The following is a 24,777-nucleotide window of genomic DNA, read 5'->3' on the forward strand; positions in this document are numbered from 1 at the left end:
GGAAATCCAGATAGAGAGACCATTTGTTCTGTTGCACCAAGATAATCAAACCCATTTGCCCTCTCTTCATTAAAGATATATCTGATTTCTAATTTAAAACCCAACTCTTGTAAGCTAAGATTTTTGAAAGGGAAGTTGCCTAAAAACCAGGGCATTACAAAATTTTAAAAGCTTCAAAACTTTTGCTATTGTGGTTTTTACACTCTTTAGTGTATCCTGAAAGCACTTATTTCCTTCAGCTGCACCTTAAAACTGTTTTTTGAGCATAGTAAGTGGACTTTCAAAATTACTCACTGCTAATTTACAGTCTCATTTTCTCATTTGAATTGTACAGACTTCTACAGAATAATTCAAGGAGCAGATCTGCTTAATAGTTCCAACAGATGAAGGCAAAGCTGATTTCAAAGAAAACACATGGGATGTTTCTTAAAAACAGAACATATTTAAATCAGGTCTCATTATGCACTCTTTCAAGGAAGTAAAGATGCATGTTATTGTAACTCATATCAGTTCAGCACACTGCAGCCTTATGTGCCAATCAGCAGCTCCTGTAGCATTTAATTACTTATTCATCTTTCTTCTGCACCCAGTGCTTGAAAAACTCCTGTTACTCTTATACACTAAAATGAAATGGAAAAAAATAATCTGTGGCATGTAATAGGATGGGAAGAATAAGCAGGATGATTGAGCAAACTCAGAGTGAGATGAGGAATTATTTATAAAGATCATACAGAGATAAAGGTTGTGACTGAGTCTCTGCCAGCTGCCTCCATCACTAAAGAATGAACTAGAAAGAAAATAAGCATAGCATGTTTAAAAGCTGTTCCTTCCTGTCAGATATTATTTAATGGAACACGCACGCATAAAATTTCGGAAGCGTTTTGGTCTCTGTAAAAGTCAATTTTTATGTGTCTACCCCATCTGATAAAGAAAATAGTCACATAAAGAGCAATATTTAACTTGAGATCATGCAGTCTACCATGCATTTACCTTTTACTACTTCATACAAAACCTATGTGGCAAGAGAAATAATGAAGGAGAAAAATGGTGCTTCGTACACAACTATTAACACCTAGAGACAAACACCTACATAGACACATGTAGCACATGGGACTTCAAAGATGAGACTGAATCCTATATGTTCTGATAAATCAATGACAAACAGTGACCAACACCAGAATAGGGAAAGAAAAGGAAATATGAGAGTGGGGGGGGTGGGAAAAAGGAAGCTGTTTGCCTTCATAATAAATATATATTGAGTATTTTAGATTTATTTTTTTTAATAGAAGAATCTAAACAGATATCTCAAAAAGGACCAAAGAGAACTGCCAAAGGCTTCATTTTTCTAAACTGTCTCTCAGTTTACCATTTGCCACTTGCTCTCCCTTTTGCTGTAGTGTCAATAAAGGGCGTGCAAATAGAGTGTCAACTACAAGGGCTCAATGTGAATGTAGACCCAGAAGTCACATCTATAGCAATTTCCTCTTTTTTGTCTGCATGCACAAGGAAACTAAACTGACAAGAATTCAAAAGTATAAATGGGAAAAAGAGAATTAGACTATGCATGCTGGTGATCTTTTACCAGAGGCAAATAAATGTTAGCTTACTTAAGACTTTCCCTTTGATTTGTCTAAATAGATACCTCAGGCCAGAAATAGGAATACTTTTTCCCAGAGACTTTCTTGTCTGTTGTTAATTTCCCTTCTCTCTCTGGAGAAGCGCATGTGCTTATGGCTACCTACTAAAAACACCAGCCACCTCCGAATATGCATTACTAGACACACATTACCTAAATTCAGCACCTAAAACATCTCTCAAACAAAGGACTTCTCAGCAGTGCAGTGAAAGAGATAGAGGAAGGGAGTAAAGCTCTATCATGACTGCTCAGACTTAGAGACAAGAAACACAAAGCTGTTACTGACGTTCTAAAAACCGATAACCAACAAACTGACAACCTCAAACTGCATCTGTACATTCCTGTGAGACACTTTAATATAAGGAAGGGTAACTGACTTTCTTCAGAACTCGTTATAGTTCAAAACCACTCAGGCTATACAAAACCAGTAAGGCTATTTCCTCCATTTCCATCTAACAGCATTTTAAAATCAGGAAAAGATGTTTTGAAGCCTGTTTGGAAAACCCAAACTTAAAATAACCTCACAAAGACTTTGAAAGGCCTTCTTTCTCCACTAGAAAAGAATCCAGGGCTACAGCACAATGGCAGAAGTTTCATTGTCACACAGATTACATCAAAAAAGACATTAAAAGGCTATTCTTAAATTAAAGATCACAGGGCTATGCTTTTTCTTAGAAATTACAGAGTTTTCTTTTATACAGTTAATTTTCCAAGAAAGAACTTCTTTAGTTTTTTCTGAAGCAAGAACTGCAAGTCCTGCATTCCCTAGACATGCTACAGGATTTAAGTCCAACTAGAGACAAAGGGAGACACTGCTTAATTGAGCAAAGGTTACAAAAAATGAGGCATAATGATGTTCATTAATATGTCTTCGAGCACCAATAATCTTATGTAACTTGACTTCTTATTTCCTAGTCCACTGAAATGAGACTTTATTTGTGTTTCTAGGTCAATGATAACCATGACTTGGTTGCCCAGAGAAGTTTGGAAGCTCAACAGAGCATAGTCTTTAGGGACTAGAAAATATGGAATGCCTAAAGGCTTTTCTTTTTTTTTTTTTCTTAAAATTTATTTATTTATTTATGTTGGGGGGGTGTGTGTGGTTTAAATATGATTAGGAACTATGCTGGGTGAAAAAAATCCCCGCACCATGCATCCTCAAGCTAATGCCGAAGACATTATTGCCAAAAAGCTTTTTAAAAAAGTTATCATTATTTTCTTAACAAAAGTGAAAAGACAGGCTTCAGTGTGATAATGTGAATTCTCAACTGAATCAACTACTGAAATCCCCAGAAACACAACCACTCTGACCAGTGGAGCCCATTTGCGATGGGTTTGCTACACAGTGCACATCCACTGAACTTGCTTTGTTGGCTCTTTTTCTCTCCTTCAAGAAAGCAATGTTTTTATATTCAGTCCTTACTTTGCATTTCACTGTACCAGAAGTACTAAAAAAATATCATATAAACAACAGAACAAAATCTGATAGAATATGCCTATTTTGCTCATTCAGCAGGTTTCTAATATAAGTGAGCACATTTTGGTTGAAATCCATTGTAATATGACAGCTAAAAAGGGGCATGAGAATCATTAAATTTGATGGCTTGTATAAACTACACAAAAGCAGTAGATTAAAACAGGCTTAGTTTACAATGCTATGCATAGGAAAAAATGTTTTTAATGGAGCCTTTAGAAAAAAATCTGTTTAACATACCTAATCAGGATTTAATACAAGAATTCATACAGATTGCACCCCAGAGACAGCAAAAATGCCAGAATCAGTGTGGAGACTGAAAGAAGAAGAGAGAGGGAAGCTGTTGCAGCTTTCTACTCTTCGTGTGGTAGAGAAGAAGTATTTACTTTTACACAACAGCAGTAATTACCCTGCTAGCAATGGAATAAATTTTCAAATGCCAAACTGCCAGTAAAAACACATTCAGTTTTACATCAAAAGGACTACAGTGTGCTTTTGGTGAAGGAAAACTAATCCCACCAAACCTTCCTAATATGGGAGCATGATAGCTATCTGATATCAACAACCTTGGAAGACTTGACCTCTTTTTATTTCTGTTTTTATTTATTTTATAGTAAACCAATAGCATCATCACAGGCATGTTCATCTCTGATCAACAGGAGATGATGATCTCTGATCAACAGCAGGGAGAGGACTAACCCTCTATACTTGCTCCATTTTTCTTTTGCTTGTCTCCCCAGACTCTGCTCCTGGCTCCTGTCAGAAGCAGGACAACTACTTATATGTAACTTAGGGACAAACCAGAACCTTTAATCTAAAGTATACAAGAACTGGTGTCCAGACACAGGGGACTGACAGTAAGAAATCAGCAAAGATAAAATAACATCTTAAACTGCCTGCCAAAAAAAACCTGAAAAACCCTACAGGAAAAAATCACTCAGTACAATGCCAAGTAAAGCATTGCACTGAGTCTATTTCAAAGACATTTAAAAAGATTATACACTCTAAAAAGCCACCTTAATGATAAGGCAATGTACCATCAAAATAAGGATCCTTCCATTCCATATGAAACTGTTTTGTAAAGCTGTCTGCAGAACAGAAGTTACATTTCTTCCACACTCTTCAAAGTTGTACCTCCTTTGAAGAAACAAAGGAAATTTGTGTCCTCAATGCTAACTCTAATTAGCTTCAAACTGTGTAACTGTGCACCGCACAGTGTATAACTCAGTAGCTTTGGATAACAGTTAATACTCAGTCACATAAAACCCAACAAATGAGTTTATGGTGGAAAAACTGTCAGCATCAAACTCCATCTTCTTTATGGGTAGCAACTGGTATAACTTCTGCCTTTTACGTCAGAAAATACTCACAGAAAAAGGGGAGGGATAAAGGACACACAAAAAAACCCCATTATTCTGTTTATGCATCCAAAACATGTACTTCCTCCAGCCTGACACAAGACACACAAAACATCTGCTGCATATTAAATGGTTTATTACTTAATTGAGCAAGCGGCCTCAAATATCCTGTTAGTACTGCCTATTTTCCTGCACCCTCAGCAGTAAGCATCTATCTCTTCAACATGAGAGAGACACATTCCTCTTTCTTTCTTTCTTTGCTGGCAACAGACTGCCTTGGGTTTGCTTAGGCTGTGTGATTGCTGAGCATTGATGAACTGCCATTAGTTTATTGCTTCAAACTGAAATGATGCCACCATTAACAACCTGGGTGTTGCATTGTTGTTAAGAGTAGTTAAACTCAGGTCACCTTTTGTTCATTTTGTGTGATTAAGATTCCTCTGCATTTCTTAAAAAAAACACCAATGGGACAAGTCAAGTATGTTTGGTGTCACAAGCTACTTCACTGATAAATGGTACCTACTGTATTAACGCAGAGGTCTTGAGAAAGACTTTTAGTAATTACAGTTCAAATTCAATATACTTAAGAGAAACTTTGTGATATGCAGCACTATGAGTATTCATCCAATATAAAAAGATAGGATGCACTTTGTGAGCATGGCCACATCTCATGAGAGGTTTTCTTTACGTCAGCCTCCTTGGTGCAAGAGTACCTCAGCGTCCTTGACAATGAATTGTGATCACCAAGAAAAATAGTGACTGTACTATACTGCATCACCTACAATTTATAAATAATCAGAACACTGCAAGTCTCAAAGGAGCATCTCCAGTATGACAATTGTGTAAGGGGAGGAATAGTCCCTTTAGGGCAGGAGGAAGCACAGGCAACAGAGCCCAGCTGAATACTGAAGCAGAAAAAATGCTAGGGACCAGCTGCAATTTGAGGCTAGCTCTAGTGCTCCTGCTCTGTATGCATGCATGCACACATGAGAGGGGACTGCTACTGGAAATGCTTCAGAAACCCTGTCAATGTTAATTACTCCCCTTTCTTAGAAACAGTCACTTTGGTTTCTCTTTGGAAGCAAATGGTCCAGACAGACAACTGAATAATAACCAAACAGTCAACAAAGTGTCTTCCAGACAGTCTACTTCAATCTCCCTCGTAGCTTTTTGCTCTCAACTCTTCTACTATGGCTTCCCATTTTCAAAACTATCTAAAATGACAGCATCTTTTTAAGGCTGTTACCACACACTTTGTTATTGTGACATGACAGATTATGCTGGATCTCTGCTTTGGGTCACTTCTCCAGAATTTCCTGTCTCTGGATCGTGTACTAGCATATCCAACATCTGCTCAGTAGAGAAAGATTACTGTAAAACCATTACTGAAAAAAATGAGTAGTGTTTGAAAGAGGAATTACTCTACTTCAGACAATTTTCCAGGCATTTATGAGAGTCAAGAGGAAGGAATACCCTAAGGGCAACATGACTTTCCCTTCTGCTTAAGTCACTGCCTTCAACTCATTCTAGTTGCCATCAGAAGTTAGAGGAACATGAAAACACAGAACCTGGCACCTGTGCCATATCTGTAAAAGCCAATGGCATTCAAGAAGAATGGGGAAAAAAGGCAAAAAAAGCAAGTCCCAAGTGTAATATTTCATATGTTCTACAGCACAGCAGCAATGCAGTAAGTATCAAAACATAGTTGTGTATGGATTTTTGTTTGTGTTGGATTTTTTTTTAATTTTTGTGGAAGGGTGTGTGTTTGTTTCAAGTAGCAGAGAATTTTCCCTGATCATGAGCCACACAGAACATAAATAACAAATAGATTTCTACTGGGAGTTTAAGCCCCTTGTCAAACAGGGGACACCCAAACCTGTCACAACATGGAATAGTGTGTGTTGCTTTATTAGTTCCATTTATGCCTCTGCAAACTGAACTTGCCCAACACAATAACCTTGCTCAGTCTTTGCATTTCTGAATAGATGATCTAACAATGTCTCATAAAAACAACCAAAAATCCAGCTGGACCTGCAAATTCAACCACGGAGATAAGAAAAAAAACAAATTTTCAGACAATCCTACCAATAAGAAATTAGAATTTAAATTGTGCTGCACATTCAGTACACATATATTAATACAAAACACTGAGCAAACCCATTTGAAAATTGTCAGGGTTTTCCAAATAGTGTTCCATCCCCTGGTTACAAGGTTGTGCTCTCCTCCTTTCCAACTGAGCTCGCTAGTTGATTTTAACAATCTGCTTCGGGTTTTGTTCAGCATAAAAAGATTGAAATTAAAATAATTCAGGACAAGTTCTGCAAAATATCCACAGACAATAAAGACAAAACTTTGCCTTATTTTTACCCACTGTAAGTTCTTTTAATAGCTGTTCACATAAACCATATTTCTTGATTAAAAATAGTTCTATGAGAATGACTGTTAACCTGGAAAAAAAGAAAAAAAGTCCTACTGAAACTTATTGCAAAAATTGCCACAAACCATTTTTTTGGGATGACTACAGAACAGCCCATGAGAAAAAAAGTCATTTAATATAACTGACAGTGATTAGGAGTCAAATAGAGAAAGATACCAGGGCTTAAAAGAATACTTCTGTGAAGCAGGGCTATTTAACTCAGCTCCACAAATACTTTCCAATATAGGGTGGGCACATTAGAGAGATCAGAAGACAGACTTATTACTCATGTTCACTCACTTCATTTCCTTTCTCTGCTTTCTTTTTTTGTATGACAAGCTTTTTTATTTGTAGTTCCTCAGGCAAATAATTGTAATATCTTACATACAGTAGAACCAGCATGTATTAACTAGGATTTCCTTTTCTTTAGAAACAGGATGTGTAACCACAAACAATTTCTCATTAAGAATAAAAACCAAAAACAAAACCATAGAATCAAATTGATATTTTCAGTCCTCAATACTTTGAAACAAGCTCTATGTCATGGCAAAGTTACCTAGTAGAAGTATGGAGAAAAGTAAAAGCAGTAAGTAAAATACTGAAGGCATAAACAATAATAACACTGATAACACAGTGGAATAGCTCTAAACCAAAAACTAGAATTCAACTGCATGCCAAAGAATACTTCAACACATCTGCAACAATTTCCCAGAAATGTTAATTGTCAACTTAAAGCCATTTAAAAAAAGATGGAAATGTGCAAAATTGCTCTCCTTCCCCAGAAACCTTAGTGAAAAGTGTACACCATAAATACAGATTTCTTAAAAAGTAAATAAATTTCACTTATTTCTTGTAATTAGATCATTTATACTGTATTTAGCAATAGGGTGCACTAGCTTCAGTGCTTTTAACTCTAAAGTCATTACTTTCTTAGAAATCTCTTCACATTTTTCTAAAAGTATAACCAAAATTCAGTAAGCATGCTTACTTGCAGTATGTAGAAACTTTTTAGGCCACACACATCATCTTGGTACCCAAGCTGTTTTTCCAGAACAGCATTAATAATGTGATTCACATCTGACCTGTGTCTGTTTAGTTTTCTCTCCAGCAATAAAAATGCCTTTGTTTTTACAACACCATGGGGTTTTGTTTATTTGTTTGTTTTATATTCTGTGCTGTGCTTATCACTAACCACTCCTTCATGGATTTAGCATTAAGATAGCAACTTCTTCCTTCTCTTCCAGCGTTGCTGTACCAGCACCATGTAAAGCAGTAGGAAGACACAGGTGAAAAAAGGAGTTTGAGAAACTGCAGCCAAGCACCCATGTTCACTGGACTAAGAATCTTGTAGCAGGCAAAAATGACAGAAGGCATTATCTTCATGATCATACAGAAGAATACAAGATCATCAGAAAATCATCCCAAATGTGGCCGACTTATTGCAAAATGAGTAACTTCAGCCAAGCAAGACTGCTTTATAGCAGTCTGTTTTTTAGCAAAGCCTGGGGACTTGATTCTGTATCAAGGACTGAAGCTCCTGAAAGCGTCCCTACCCAGTGTGATGGCAGGCACTGACACAGTGCTGATGTCAACATCAAGTATTGCTCAGTATCTCTCTGCTGCAAAACCTGAGATTGAAAAATCACATGCACAGGACCAAATTATCAGATACCACTGCAATTTACCTAAAAATTACAGCCTCCCCCTCCCTTGCATTTATTTGATGATAAAAGTACTTTCACAATTAGTCTTCCCTCTCCTTTCAGGGCATCAAAATGTTGCCCTTTCAGCATTTTGTTCTGCTGGAGGGTTCCTTCCCTGGCTTGAACCTTATCCTATTCACTACCTATTCAAGGTAGTGAATGCTTAGATAAACTTCTAGCCTCTCTCTTCCAAGGCAGATCCATCACTCAAGAAAGATGGAACCGCAAAAGAGAAAATGTGCAAATAGCTGTTATTTAAAGAATTGGAAGAAACAAGAAAATCTTCATATCAGATTGATTCCAAGGTAAATAAATATAGACTGTATAAAATCTGGAACAATGTGAAAAGAAATTTTAGATGACCTGCAGTAATATATAACAGAAAAATGATGTATTTTTTCCAGTAATTTCTTTAAAATGATCTCTTTTACTGTTTTCTCTTCTGTTACTGCTAATATTAAATTCTTGCTAACCTGTTACACTGACTTAATGAAAAATATACTAATAAAGTAATGATTGGATTAAATCATTCAAGCCTCTGTTGGTACTGAAAATTTTAATTTAGACCCATGTAAACCACACAGTTATAAAGCATGCATTTTTTAATGACTTAATAAAATTATAATCCTAGTCCTTTCATTAGTCATGATATTTTAGTTTATATTTTAAAAATTCTTCAAGCATGTAAGTTGCAAACCAGATGTTTCAAGGAAGAGGAAGTCTGTGGGATTTTTAAAAAAAAAATTATTCTATTACCTATATTAGGACTTTTACACTGAAAATTCCTTAGCAACATAGACACAACGCAAAAAAAATCAGTCCAGCTTCAAACAAAAGGGAAAATAAATGTATCAGAATATTTTAATGATTTATGGCTTTAGTTTACCCTCTCTTAAGCTTCTAAATATTGTTTTCAAACACAAAATTGCTGACACAATATCATAAAACTGACTAGGAAATATCATTGGCATATTTTGTTAAACCATCAAACACTGGCATAGAGATTTTTTTCTCTCCATTTACACATTAATTTAACAAGAAAAGTTTAAAAGATTACAATCCTATCAAAATAAACCAAACACAAATTACCATTAGCTGCAGTAATTAGCTTCTTTGAGAACATCTTTGAAATGGTCTCTCTCACCACAGGCTACACTTGTTCATTTAAGGAACAAGCCCTCAGTGGCTAGAAGTTCAGAAGAACTTTTCAGCTTCCCATATCCCTTCAAAATCTGTCCTACAGAGAAATGGGATATAGGGATAACCAACAGCAGCCACCTAACAGCACAGTCATGTGTCAGTAACAGCATGGCACCTCAGACTGTCAAAAACTGGAGTTAAGGCTGATCTTCACTCACTGCAGAACCAGAAAAGGCTGCTCACATCACAGTAGTTACTGCATTTGTATTGTCTATTTGGCAGAGCAGGCTACAAAGTTTCACATCCAGTTAATATACAGTGCTTGAAACCACTTTAGGACACAGTATCTTCACTACTAGTGCTGACATAATGCTACATTACAAGATAAAAATGACCCTCCATAAAACTTGCATTTTGTACAGGATGCTTTTAAAGTGTCCTCATATGTTACTGGGGAATAAATTACAAGATGACCAACCAAGCATGTAAAATCACTCATTAGTAGTTAACAACTCATTAGTAGTAAATGTGTGAGGACAACATTGCACTCCTTCCAGAAAGAGGTGCCTAAAGAACCACCCCTAAACTGCAACACTAAACCACGACACAAACCAAAACAAAGAAACCCACCCCCACAAACAACAGCCACTTCGTCGAACAAGAATTTTCTATCTCAATTACACCATGCTCATAAAATTCAGTAACCTACTGATTAAAACAAATTAATCTCAGTAACTCTAAGGACTGCCTGCAGACACTGCAGAGCTGCCAGGCACAGCACTATATGGAGGAATTGTACCTTAATACCAAAGCTCAGGGTACCCCAAGTCTTTTGATGTGGATAACTACTGATGATACTTTAAATGACACAAGGAACAGAATCATGTTACTGGCCTCACAAGATGAGCATTCAGCTTCCAAATCTGATTAAAAGAAAAAAATCCTCATCTTTTCCCCTAAACAACAAATACTGGATGAATCTCTAAGTGCTAAGGACCTCTTGCAGCTCAAGGTGTAGGAGTGGGAACCCTAGACCCAATGTAATGCCTTTCTGAAGCACAACACTGAATTCACTTTGCAGGAAACACATGTTAGCAAAAACATAACATCCAGCAGCTTCCCCAAAAAGAAGGATTCAAATCTTTAAGCATCATTTTAGGTTTAGCACCCTTTGGCATCCAAAACTGACAAAACTTCAGAGAAGAAAACTGTTTCTAGTGACGTTCCTAGCAATTTCCGAGCCCCACAAACTAACCACTCTGGAGGAGAGAAATTCACTGAAACCCAGGTCAGAAGATACAGATGTATGGTAACTCTTTGGGAACAACTATTAACTATCATTAAGAGTTCTTGGAAAGAAAGCAAAACAGAACAAAATACCTCCTGTGATATACCTCCTTGCCCATTAAACCAATACCTACCCTTGCATTCTAAAAATGCAACAAAACAAAAATGCGAAACATAATAAAAAAGTGTAAGAAAAAGAAGACTCCCATACCCTCCTCTATTTTGTATATACATTTTGAAACCAAGCCTTCAATCTCTAGAATCTGCATGAAAACAGGAGTGGGTGGCTGCCATGGAAACACAATTTTTCCAATTTATTGCTGATCTTCCTAGGGTGGATTACCGACTGTAATAACAAGGGATTGAGGTCCTTGAGTTCAGGAGTTAACTGGAATAAATATTCTTCTTCCCTAAAGATTCCGCCTGTAGCAGCAAGAAGCAGGATCAAGATTAAGATGTTCTTAACAGAAAATAAAGCAGATTCTTCTCCAGTCCCTGCCTGCAAATGCAGTAAGTTTTAGGAGGATTTTAAAGTGGTAACTGCCTCTCTCTTACTGCATATATTTAAGAAGTGTCATAAACTAATATGTCCATTCAGTTTCTCCAAAACAGTGATGCACAGGGGACTCTGCCCACTGAGAACACAAGACGAAAGAAAATAAAACTCTAGTGTTTGCACAAAATTTATATGGAAAAGTATCAGTTTTCTAAAGAGGTTCTTAATATTTGCATTAATCCCTACAAGCTCCAGTCTGCATTTCAAGTGACAAATGAATAGCCTTGTTAAATAGATTGTTTCTTAGTGGCCCAGTTTATCAAAACAGATCACAGAGAAATCAAGGAAACCTGAGCTGCTTTTATTTATTGACTATACAGAAAGAACCTCAAATTGATGTCAAAATGAGAAAGGTATGAGCAGGACAAAGAATTTTCATCTCTATTACAGGCTATGAAAGCATCTGAAAAAAAATATGGCAGTGGACCCTGTATTATTGTGGCTCTCTAGCAGTACTCCCCAGTTGAAAAAACAGATTCAATGAGACTGTGCCAGTGTTTTTTCCTGGCTCTCTGCCTTTGGAAAAACAGACCTCAGCAAAAAAAAATATTTGCATTCAGAGAAATGTCCTGTCTCATTTCCTTATACCAGTCCATCCCTGGGATCCAGTGAGGCAGCTCATCTGTTGACATATCGTGCTTAGGTTTCAGGTGGTACCCAACATTTTTAAATGTAATTGAAACACCAACTGATCTTAAAAAAATTCATACACAAACTGAAATCCATAAGCATTTTTCTGGGCAGCTGCAGCTTAGAAAAAAGGGTCTTGGGAGTTCCATCGCCAGGTTCCTGAAATAATTTGCCTAAAATGCCACTGCAACCAAAAATAGCCAATAAAATATTGAGCCTCCTCAGAAATAACAAAACAAAAAGCCACTGTTGTACTACAATATCAAACATTGCATTGATGCAACTTCATCCTAAGTATCACATGCAATAGCAGTCACTTCAGTTCCCAAAGGATACAGCAGATACCGAGGAACACAGCAAGATGAACAACACAGGCAGCTAAGAGAATGGAGTGCCTGTCTTATGGGTGGAGAGTAGAAATCAGTCACTAATATGCTTGTGCTCCATCACCTTCCCTGGCTGTGCTCATGGCTCACCCCTGAAGGTCAGGCCACAGCCAGTCACGGTACTGTGGCTCAAGACAGAGGAGTGAAACAGATGTCTGGTACATTCCAGCGTGTCAAGAAGTTACAAGATGCCATTAGCTATAGATGGGTTACGACTAACCATGATGGAATCAGAGTGGTCTTTTGTGAGGCAAAATAAAAAGATACCACAGAAACAGGCACACAACTCATCACAGCCTTTTAAGGACAAAGAGAAAGGCTGATTGCTGTGCTGTTTCTGCAATGTAAGCCTAATTTATGACACAAGCATTCTCCTCCACAGCAATGTCAGAATGACCTCTTAGATATTTGAGGATATCTACAAATCTTCCTTTATTCAGTGGTTTGAAAAAGACTAGTGAGGTCTAAAAATTTATATGGGAGTCTTTGATTAAAACAAATGAGACAATGGTTCCTCAGGAAAGAGCAGCCTGAGCTGTATACGTCAAAATGATATTAAAAAGGCAACCCCACAGAAATGCTTCATTTATTGTACTGGAAAAATGTTTATGAATCGTTTTTTTCCACAGTAAGACAACCTGCTTTACTCTGCATTAGTGACAGAATAATTTGTTCTTTCATTTTCCAGGTTATTTATTATTTTAAGTACTGATCCGTTGCAACTTTCCTGTCTTATCACAAGACAACCACAGTTCTGGGAACAAGATGAAATACATCCAGGAGAAACAACTTTTTTGTCAAAGTTAAAAATACACTGCACAGGCATCTTAATTTAACACTTCATTCTTTGTGCCATGCTTTTGTTTACACATCATTCTTCTGGAGAAAAAGCCCAGGAGAGCAGTGACATGCACCTGAATCATTCATGTAACACACAAATCAGTTTAAGTAAATCCTTAGTGAGCAGTGGATTAAATCTGTCCACTTGAGAATCCTCATTTAACTTCAGACATCAACTACACTCTTCCTCTCCTGAAACAAAATATTCCCACCCACAATTTCCCCTTCTTCCACCTAAACACAAAGAAATGTCTCAGTTAAAGATTAATGAGATGTAGTGTCCCTGAACAGTAAACATTTTTAGTGTAGTACAATAGCAGATTTTTTTCACCAATAATCAACATTTAGGATTCTCAAATATGCAAAATTTCAAGAGTTCTTAAAAAACTCTTATCCCTTACGAGTTTACTTGAGGAGCTCTCATACCCCTCAGTAATGCTGACTGACTATTGGGAAGGCTATTCCCCTCTTGATAGAGCATGCAGTTTTTGAAACCACATCCTGACTTTAAAGAGCCACTTCAGAGCAGAGTGGGACAGTTTGCTCAAGCTCCTGCTTCCATCATATCCTTGTCCATGAGACCAAGTTGCAGCTCCTCCTCTAAACAAGAGGCTATACTGCTTTTCCGCTTCCAACCATGGACCACTTAATTCTTCTTTCTTACCCTCTCACAGCTCACACTGCAGTCAAAATTCATGTTTTAGCAACCATCCATTAACTGACCAACCAGTTTAGCTGACCACCTCTAAGCAGCAGAAATTTTGTGTACTTTGTGTCTTACGTGATGAGTACCAAATTAATAAAGTTCTTTCAAGACTATAATTAAGAGCACAGCCTAAAGCAACTCCAATACTTTAATGCTTCTCTTTTCATTCTTAGATTTAGTAATTCCTAACATGGAACTATATTTTAATACAGAAAATATCCCAGAAAAACAAATCTAGAATAATTCAGTAGGAATTAATTTAAGAATAAGACCATTGCCCAAAGTCAGACAGGCAAACTGTGAGAGTGAAGAAAAGTTTAAGGATAGAAATTGATTCTTTTCCTCACAGACTTTTCCCACTGTTAAAGAGAATAACAGAATTACAGGCACCCTGAAGGGATAACAACACATAGAAAGTAGTTTCCAGTTGGGTCTGCTAACACTTTTGATTAAGTGAAAACACCTAAGTAAAACTAAGATTGAAATACTACAACTTTCATTATTTGATTATTTTCACAAAACAAGTTTGAAACATGAAATACATAGACAGCAACCTCAAAAAGTTTGAAGAGTATCTAAAATATTAATGACCTTTCCACAGATATAAAATTATCAATCAAACATTCACAGGTCCTTTGGCAATTCATTCAGAGCTCAAATGAAGCTAAGTTAAGCATCTCTTTGATCCAAGATGCATGCATTATTTAGCATTAGCTAGACATTTGTTCATTTATGCAGACACATGCCAACAGGATTTATGCAAGAGGGTACCCATTTCTGCTTAATTTGAAATGTCCTGGTTCTCTCTCTGGAATCTAAACCACAGTGATTTACAGCTTTTAGGGAGTCTTTGTATTTTAGCAAAAGTACACTTTCAAAAGCTACAGTCAGAAACTCTTCCAGTGGAAAAGTGAGATATAGAAAGGTTTCAGTGCATCTCCAAAGAACAAGGTATCAGCATCTTTGCTGCCTCCTCTTGGACATACGTGTGACTCTAGGTACTTCCATATGCACAAAACCAGCCCACCTATTTTTTCATAGTATTTTTGCAAATTTTTTTTCTGACATACTAAAATAACCATGTAGGGGTACATTTTTGAGGGATAGAGGCTGGAAGGAATGGGCTTGGGGTGGTGTTCTTGGTTTTTCAGTTTTGGTTGGTGTGGGGTTTTGTTCCTGGTCTATGCAGCTGATCAAATTTTGCATCACACACGTTAAAATCCTAAACAAATATTTATAAGGAAGACTGGTGAGGAACAGGATAAAAGGGAAACATGAACTGCTAAGAACTAGCACTAGTGAGAAACTGAAATTATGGAAAAAAATGGCAATAAACTCTGAAAAGGTAAGTGCCTTCACTTTCTTTTCCCTATAAACCGTTCCCTGTATCCCACACTCTTGGAGCGTGAGTGTAGACTCAGCTATAGGTATGCTCCACATGAACAACTTCTCAGCTCAGGAACTTTTAAACCTTCTCCCAGCATCCCAAATTTTCCAGGATTCTTGGGACTTCTTGCCCACAGCCCCTCTTTTAAAGACAAAGAAATTTTGAGAATAATCCAGATAGGAAATTCATGCACCATTGTTTAAGCTTCCTCTTGCCCTGCCCTCTGCAACGCACAGAGCAACACTCAGCACCCAGACTGGATGTGCTCATTGATAGACTGCACTTAGCATTTAGTATGTGATAAGACTATAAACTACTACAGAAGATGGAAGTTTGGCTGAACAACACAAAAAAGAATCAATAAGTTATAAATATTTGCCACATCCTGAAAGATTTCTGTTAACCTGGGAAATACGGGCTAAATCTGCAGCCCTAATTCAACTTATTAACAGTGCTGTGGGTAATGTTTGCTTTTAAAGCACAAAAGAATGAGCGATATTTAAAACAAAAACAAGTTTAAAAATCAAATAGCAAACCATTTATTTCCTCCTGTCCAAACAGACCTCAGTAGCACCCAAACAATGTGAGCCAACCCAAACTGTCACATAATACTGTACTTATCTGTCTAGCACTGCTGAAGCCAAGCACTGAGCAAGGGAGATACTAACAGAGGGAAAGGCCAATAGAATTAGTGCCATTAAATTGAAGCAAACAAGTCATCTCCTGTACCTGAGAGGGGGAAAAAGTAAGTTAATAAAAACAACAATTATTGAGTAACTAGAGGCAAAAAATAATGCTAATATAACAGAACTCAGAAAAATAAAGGGAAGAAGATGGGACTATCATGAAAGCACATCTTACAGAGCTAAGCCACTATTTTACCACTTACATTTTGAAGTGCCAGCAAGGACAAGATCAGGCAAGCAAGTTGGAAATAGGAGAAAATGGGTCACAGAGTAGTGGAAACAGAGTGAGGTACTGAACTGCTCAATTTGCATGAAGACAGCTTCAAATCTACACTTAGGTATGAAACTGAAGTAAAGAGGAGAGCAGAAGCACACAAACAGATCTGGGAGAGCCTTTTCAAGGTCAGTTGAAGTGGTGCTGTACAAACTCAACAAGGGACCATACGAAAATCCCACTGATCAGAAGTAAATTTTACAGATTAAAAGTTCAGGAGGTTTAACACTTGAAGAAGCATGGGCAAAGAAATATTTTAAAAAGTTACCAGGACAGCTGGCGGTGAGAGGTGGAATAAAGGGAGTATCTTTTGGAGCAAGAGAAATCAAGTCATATCTCTGCAATACTCATCTGATACAGTTACACCTCAAATCTGAAACACTGAAAACTCCCAGCTCAACACAGGATATAGATTCTAAACAGAACACCTTAAAGGCAAAGCAAATGACACCAGTGATACCCACTACAAGGCACAGAGTAACCCACAATATGGAATTACATAAAGTTTACAAAAATCCACTGAAAGGGCGGTTTTGGCGTAATGTTTTGAAAAGAATAAAAAATCATGGGAATAAAACCTCTGGTCCTCAACCAAGGACATTTTATCCAGCATCCTAACCACATCAGCCAATCATTTAACCTTGCTGAGGAAGCAGAAGGACTTCTAACAAGTTTGGGGTTTTGTTTTGTTGGCTTTTTGTTGGTTTTTTTGGGTATTTTTTTCCCCCCCCTTTCAGTTTTCACCTTCTATCTGAAAAAAAATCACAACTTTTCAGCTTGATTAAGTTTATTAGCAAATTGCAGATTCAGCAAGGAACGAACAGCTCCTGCTAAGAAACAGCAGCGAAGCATTGCCATGAGAATCAAACCAATAGACAGCTGTGGTTCAGCTCCCCTCCTCTGGCAATAGCTAATAAGCAACACTTCAACAGAATGTGAAATGCTGCCTGCTAATAATTTGTATTTGGTATAGTACAGCATCATTACAAGATATAGGGCAATCACTTGGCTCCCCCTAACAAAATAACTGTTTGGAAATAGTCATCCAGACATCATCTAAAAAATATATGAAAGTGTATACAGTGCTTTTGCTGCCATAGGTGTATAAAAAATCAAGTGATACTCAGGGTTGCTTTAACTTCATGCTGTTGCAAACCATTAATGCAGCTCGAATTAAATACTTGACTCAGACAACTATATCCAATACTCACTGTGACATTGTAAGAATACTGCCTCTTTGAAAAATGAAAGAATAATCTCCAAAAGCTCCCAAATGCACTCACTAGAATCTTAACTTTGACATGTAACAAAATATCAGTTATGCTTTAAACATAAGGGCAAGGATTAAACAACCCAGAGGTGCTCTCTCCTTCACACTGCTGCAGTTCACTACTGGTCCACATGAGCCATCCAGCATCATTACTACTCTATTTTTCCACTTCAGAATAAAGCTCCAGTTTTATTAATCAATTTGAGACTTTCAGATGAGAGACATTTACTAGTATGATTTTGCTACTATTATGCACATACTGTAATCTACACAAGACACAAAAAAGCCTTTAGAAAACAACCTGTAGAGGTCTACCACCTTCCACTGACCTCCTTCAAAATCATATTTGGCTCTGTTTCAGCCTTCTATTGCTCCTTGTCACTAGTAATCCACCGTTTGAACATTATAAAAAAATTCACAGCAGATGTGCCTACAAACAGAGCACGATGCTTTAAGTGGAATTAGGAAGAGATGAACTCTCAAGAAACAAAGTTCCTGAGTTTATGCTAATAAATTTACTTTAAAAGACTAAATTAAGTGTATGCAGATTTCCTTAAGCACTTCTATTTTGGAGTGAAGATGCAAAAGTGCTGTTCATGACAGACTACATTTTCTGCACAACCCCACAGTATTCCAAGTATTTCTGTATTATTAAGTTTTTCCAAACTCAAATTTTGCCCTCACCAAACACCACAATAGAAAAGACACCAGTGTAGCTGGCAGAAGGGAACATATTTATCGTGCAATCAGCTATATAAAGCTGCATTGTTCTCTTTCCCTATTTACACTGTACAGATCAACAAATGAGATGGAACCAGCTTTACTGTATTGAATTTTTCCAATGGCAAAACCATCTTCACTTGATTACTGATCAGAGTTGGCAAAATAGACTCTACATGCTACATGAATGAAGAAATGCGGATGCAAGTGACTTTTTTACTGTCAAGAAGTATTTAGGATTTAATAGTCTGTCATGTGCAAACCAGAACAGGACAAGCAAAACCAGAAAACTAGAACAGCATGCTATAGTTACAACAGTACAAGGCACAGAAAAATTTTAGCTCTCTAAAATAATTTTAAGTCATCTTTGTGGTGTAAATATGCATGGGTGGGGGGCTGCTATCACTGATGAGTTTAGTAACATGTAGAAAAGCACTGTTCACAATTTTACTGAATTTACATCTATTTTTGCTTTCATGATTCTTCGTCACTTCTTACTTTTGCACGCCTTCCTTAACTTTTAGAGTAAAATAACAGTTTCATCCATCAGGATTCCAAAAATATCAAGGAACAGTAAAGAAAAAACATGTTTACACTGAACATATGCCTCAAAAAGCCTTTAGATGAAATTTCATAGCCTATCTTACTTGGGCTTTACTGGGCAAGGCGGGTAAGCAAAATGGGTGGAGACCTAGAGTTCTTTTATAGAAATTAGTCACTAGGAAGTATTCACCCTTTCTCCTGTACAAAAATTTGCTTCATTCTATAATTCACAGTATCATATCCATAAAACTTAAGCAACTTACTTTGCAGTGGTCATACTGCTGCTGTAAGGTTGGAACATCCCCTCCAACAGGCATTTGTTTTTTCAGTTCTTCATCTTTTGCGTTCAGCCATTTGATTAACTCTTCCAGGGATGTCAGCAATCTGTTCCATTTCTCTGCACTGGCCTCCAAGTGAGCCCTGTGAGACAGTATAATAGCATCTTTAAGGCCCTGAATGGCAAAACCAGCATGGGAAAACAATAAACAAAATTACTCCATCAGTAAGATAAGAATGTTTCAAGTGTTTAGCTGCAAAGAAAGTTTGTGTTAAAAAAATAAATCTCTATTTCAGAACACTTTGCACAGTAAATCACAATAAGCAGAGGACAAACAGAGGAACACAGACAAATATGTCCCTGATGCTTTAACTCAGCTAAAACCTTGAACACTGCATGTCTAACCAACATAATAATCCTGTGCTTAGTTGTGACTCCACCAATGTTGTGCAACAAGCACAAGAATCATTTTGTGAGCTAAAGCACTGCAAAACTGAACTCTTTCATGCCAGGACCTTGACTCTCCAGAAGCAAAATCCAGTGTGTTCTACCAGCAGGGATCAACAGCAAATTGCCTGTGCTGCTGAACATATCCATCAGGGACACAGGTTATTCAATAAATCATCTTTCATTGATGTTGACTTACTGAACAATTAATAGAGTGAATCTGTTCCTCACTTTAATTGACCAAAAAAGTCCAACCCCACAATATCTTTTTCTATAATTTTCAGAAAAACCTGGACTTGATGCCTTCTCCCTGTAGTGCCTTAAAGATGCATAGAAATCTTCAAGGGGGACTAGCTACACCTCTTATACTGCAGTCATTCTATGTTATGGTATCATTCAAGACCAGCATGTACCTAATTTATGTCAGCAAAAACCAGTTTCTTTCTTCACACAGATGGGGAGTAGAGCTGAATGACTTTCAGTGTAGTCTGACACCAGTTCTGCAAGTTTCTCCCCTACTTCTGAAGGATGAATGAACTAAATTTTATTCCCTTTACTACTTTGCACATGGCTGGTTATTTTTTTTTTTTCTGATTCACTATGACTCACACCTAGAAACCTTCACCTGGCTTGTCTTGTATTATCATTTCAGTTGGCATGAGAGTGAGTGTTTGGTGCTGATACAACAACATTGAAGGGATCATGTGCTGCAAGGTTAACTTCAACACAAACTTAAGTTTGACCACACTGAGATCTCCCAGCGATACTAGGATGGGTGAATCAATAAGGCAGTCAAGTAAGGGTATATAAGTAGGGAAATACAAAGAAAGAAAAAATACATGTTTCTGAAAAGGATAAACCTTTTAGGATAAGTACCTTTAGGAAGCAGAATCTATTCTCCTTCAGGAAGGAAAGCACTTAGGAACTACTTGGGAAAAAATGTAAAATTTAAGTACTTGCTAGAAGTGGCATTTTACTGCCTACAGTTTTGTGTGTTATAGTTTCTATTGTCCCTTATTGCTCTCACTGATACCTTTATCTCAACACTGAATTGCAACAAGCTGCCTGTAGCTCAGACCTAAACAGCAGATTCAGCAGCCCACCCTGCACTGAAGCACAAGCAAGCTGTTGTGCTGGCCTTGGTGTGCAGGCCAGCAGCTTCTGGGTGAAATGTACTGTCTCCACTCTCCTGATATTTTTTCAGGTGCTCAGAACTGGCCCTTCTTTCTTGAAATGAAAACAGTTATACTTCTTATTAATCAGGCAGAGGAAAGACATTGCCCTCTCATCTAAACCAAGGCAGCCCACATTTGAACTTACTGTTTTGCCATTAGACTCTGATGGTTAAAAAAAATTTGTGGGTGTATGTGTGTGTATATATATATATTTAAGAATTTCTAGTAGCAACTACAATTAAAATGTTCAGATTTATAGCTTTGTCTGCATTTGATAGTGAAATCTCTATTCATCATGACTTACTCTTTCTAGCATATATAAGCAGCACTCACCTCTAAGAACTGAAACACTCTTTAAGGCTTTAAGATTCTGCTCTAATTATTTAGTGGAATTCTTGTATGCAAAATAAACGGGAGTTTTGTAAGGAGGGGAAAACTCCTGCAACTAGATAAAGGACAGTTTGATTCACCACTATTTAACATGCACTGCACTAATATTCATAGTAAAAAAACTAATCTGATATTAATGTGAATTATATAGTATATGTTACAGGATTAAACACATTGTAAGTTACCACTTAGTACCTGTGTGAATGCCAAATTAATGTCAATACAAAAATAACACTAGCAAGCACATGGTTTCAAAGTCCAGTGCAAGATCCTGCAGAGGGAATCCAGAGCAGTAAGGGGTGGAGAGGAAATGGACTTCACTAGCAGGGACTTTAAAATTTTTCACTGAGCACAAAGTGACCTAATCTCACAAAGAAAGACATGAAAAAGGGAAAAAATACACAGGGAAAAGCCCATCACATCAGCCTGGATTTTTCCAGAATAATATCCTTTTAATCTTATCAAAAGCAATACTGAAAATGAAAGCAAGATGATGCAGCAGCTGAAGAGCACACACAAGCATTCAATTCTCCTGGGGAGCAAAGAAATAAACATTCAGTAAACACCATTCAAAGCAAATGCTGCACAGAAGCAAGAGAGTCAAGATACACTTTAAATTGCTTATCAGTATAAAGTTCTAGTATCACGTTTGTATTTGTCAGACAGACATTATCAGAGACAGAAGATAAACTATGAAGAAGTTCTGAAATGTTTCTTGGGCTTTTCTGTTCCCTGAGTCAGAATTTCTGGTCTTTGTTTTGGAATTGGTACTTCTACTGATAAACAACCTGCAAACAAAGCACAAAGGTGCTTGTGCTCATGTGACAAATGAATAGGCAAACTCAGGGATTTACCAGGTCAAGTGGTGCCTTAACAATCTGCTCAGATCAAAATAGAGGTTGGATATAGATGATTGTTTTTGAGCATGAGTTGGAGCACAAATATTCTCCAGCAGCAAGCATCTGGTATGCAAAAGCACTCCTCTAAGGGAATCCTTGTGAAGAACACAGATGCTCCCATGCAACTGAACAGACTGAGAGGAACCTTCCCTCCCCATGCTGAATAATATCATCAAGAGAACAGCAATTCTGACACTACTCCCCTTCTGTTGACCCTGAGGGGCTCTCTTCACAGCTGGAGACCTCCCCAGCTTTTGATTCTGCTATGGAGGTAGCACTTTTCCTGCTGAGTGACAAGGGAACACATGGGATATAAAAAGATTGGTGGGTGGTCTAAATACAGAGAAACAGAAAGAAACTCCTTTTACGTTTCTCCCCTACTTCTACCTCTACCCTCCCCCAACACTAACATCCTCACACCTCCTGGCCCTGGAGAAAAGAATCTTCCCTAAACATTTGGCTTTAAAAAGAAGACCCCCACAAGTCTGCAGCTTTGTTTTCTTCTTGGGAAGAAGATAGAGGAAAAGAAAGAAGCCTAAGTCTACAATGGCAAGGAGAGCAGTGTGGCATCATAGACACTACAAGTACAGGCTTAAACAGCTTCCATGCATTTAAAATTATGTCAGAACAGCTGGCATATTTTCCAGTTTGGAATTCCCTTTAGTTACAAGGGAGAAGTAAACTCAACACAGTGACTTTGAGGACTGAAGTGATGTGAAAAACTCACACTATCTCTGTTTGGGACAGCAACTAAAAATCAGCATAATCAGAATGTACACATACCTGAAAATATTCTAAAAAGTTTAAAGAAACTTTAATTTAGAAGCACTATACCAAGCTAAAACCCGTAACAAAACAATCAGCTTTTTCATTGTTCAGTCCTAGCATCTAAGAGTTACATGTTCTCACTGGAGTCATCCATCCATACTTTCTAATTCACCCTTGTGAAAAGATTCACCAAGAAAGCAAAAATTGAAGGCAAACAGACTTCATATCAGTTCTGTGCTTTGTTACTTCCCTATGAAAGCTTTCAGGACTCTTGCACAATTTAGAAAAGTGAACTACAATCAAAGAACAGAGCAAAATACATGAACTCAGAAATACTATGCTCTTTTCAGTAGTGACTGAGATTTGGAAGGTTAATTTACTTGTCTTAAATTTGCACCAGTATTCTCTTTCTTGCCTATCTTCCACTTTGATCTCCAGTGACATGTGGCTCTGCAGCACTGCAGGTACCAGCAGAGCAATATTAATGCTGCCCAGCAGGATACACATGACATATCTATGAAGAACAGGAAAGATGGGTCTGTATTAAGAAAATGTATTCCCAATTTCTGAGCACTGACTGCACAATCAGTCTTTCTGTACTATGGCCTTAGAACTCATAGCTGTACAGGATAAGTGGCTTGAAGGCCCTTTGTCATGGCCATCCATTTCTCCCAGATTATAACCAGCCCTAGGAATGGCCAAGCAACCTAATGGTTCTTGCTAGGACTCCACAATTGAAAAGCTATTTTTTAAGAGCACGCTTTTGCCTTTCTCTCACACAGACCTGTGAATAGAGCTCACCAACAACTCAAGTCCAACAGCCCTTGCATTGAATCGTGTACGTGGTGGAGCCAGTCTCTGCAAGCCCCCACACCAAAGTGCTCTGTTCTTTGGGTTCAACTTCTGCCTGTGGGATTTCAAGGAGCTCATTCCCCCGTTTCATTTAACTGTTTAGCAGGGTGGTATAAGTGGATATGAAAAATAAATATGACATTTTCCCCTCTATTTCATTCCTTCAAACTCTTGTGCCTGAATTTCAAGGTCAGCTCATTTTCCTGGCCTTTGGAATATTCATATTAATATTTAATATTGTCCTTTTCTTTTAAAAGAACAGTTTTCTCAAACCAAAAGTAAGTGGTTGCAATTAAAAGCTCCAGAAATTATTCTCTATGTAATTAATTTTCATGTAGAATTTAATTCAACAATGAATATGGCAGTATCTATTTAAAAAATGGCATCACAAAAATTTAACAATTACCACACTTCAGCTTGGCACAGATAGGGTCAAAAAACTGTAAAATGCATTGCTTGATTAATAAGTACTTTAAAGTTTTTTTTCCAATTGAATAGCAGCAATTAATTATTCAAAACCAATTAAATGGATCAAGATACTTAAAATGCAAGTTCCATTAACTTAGGAATTTCAACACCAAAATTTTGTAACAAAAAAAGCATCAACAAACTCCTGATTTCTTCTCAAAGTAATGGCAGATTTCCAAAATTATCACTGACAGTGCCATTGATTTACAGTAAGGAGAGACTCAATGCACTTTCTGGAAATTTTGGTACAAGGTCAGCTAGTTACAACTGTGAAGCTCTGGAGAGAAAATAAGTAGTTAGGCATACCTGGTGAACAAGTTCACCAAGTTTTTATATTTGGTGAAAATATAACATGTGTATATATATATATATATATGTATATATATATATATATATATATAAATATTTGCACTCGGGGGTCTTTCATGAAAGAGAATAGATATTTAATTTCAGTGCTGTGGTCATACTTGTCAAGCCTCTTAGAAGACA

General features: G+C 37.3%; 1 protein-coding gene across 5 annotated transcripts in view; it reads right to left on the reverse strand.

Annotated features, from left to right (window-relative positions):
- The window catches only part of UTRN (utrophin), a 339,710-nt gene that overhangs the window by 85,168 nt on the left and 229,765 nt on the right, over positions 1–24,777 (reverse strand). For all 5 annotated transcript variants that reach the window (XM_015621645.2, XM_015621646.1, XM_015621643.1 and 2 more), the window contains one exon: positions 19,276–19,432. In XM_015621645.2, the coding sequence (XP_015477131.1) occupies positions 19,276–19,432 (157 nt within the window). The remainder of the gene's footprint in view (positions 1–19,275; positions 19,433–24,777) is intronic.

This window comes from Parus major, chromosome 3, assembly GCF_001522545.3.
Source record: "Parus major isolate Abel chromosome 3, Parus_major1.1, whole genome shotgun sequence".
In the NCBI taxonomy this organism is placed as follows: Eukaryota; Metazoa; Chordata; class Aves; order Passeriformes; family Paridae; genus Parus; species Parus major.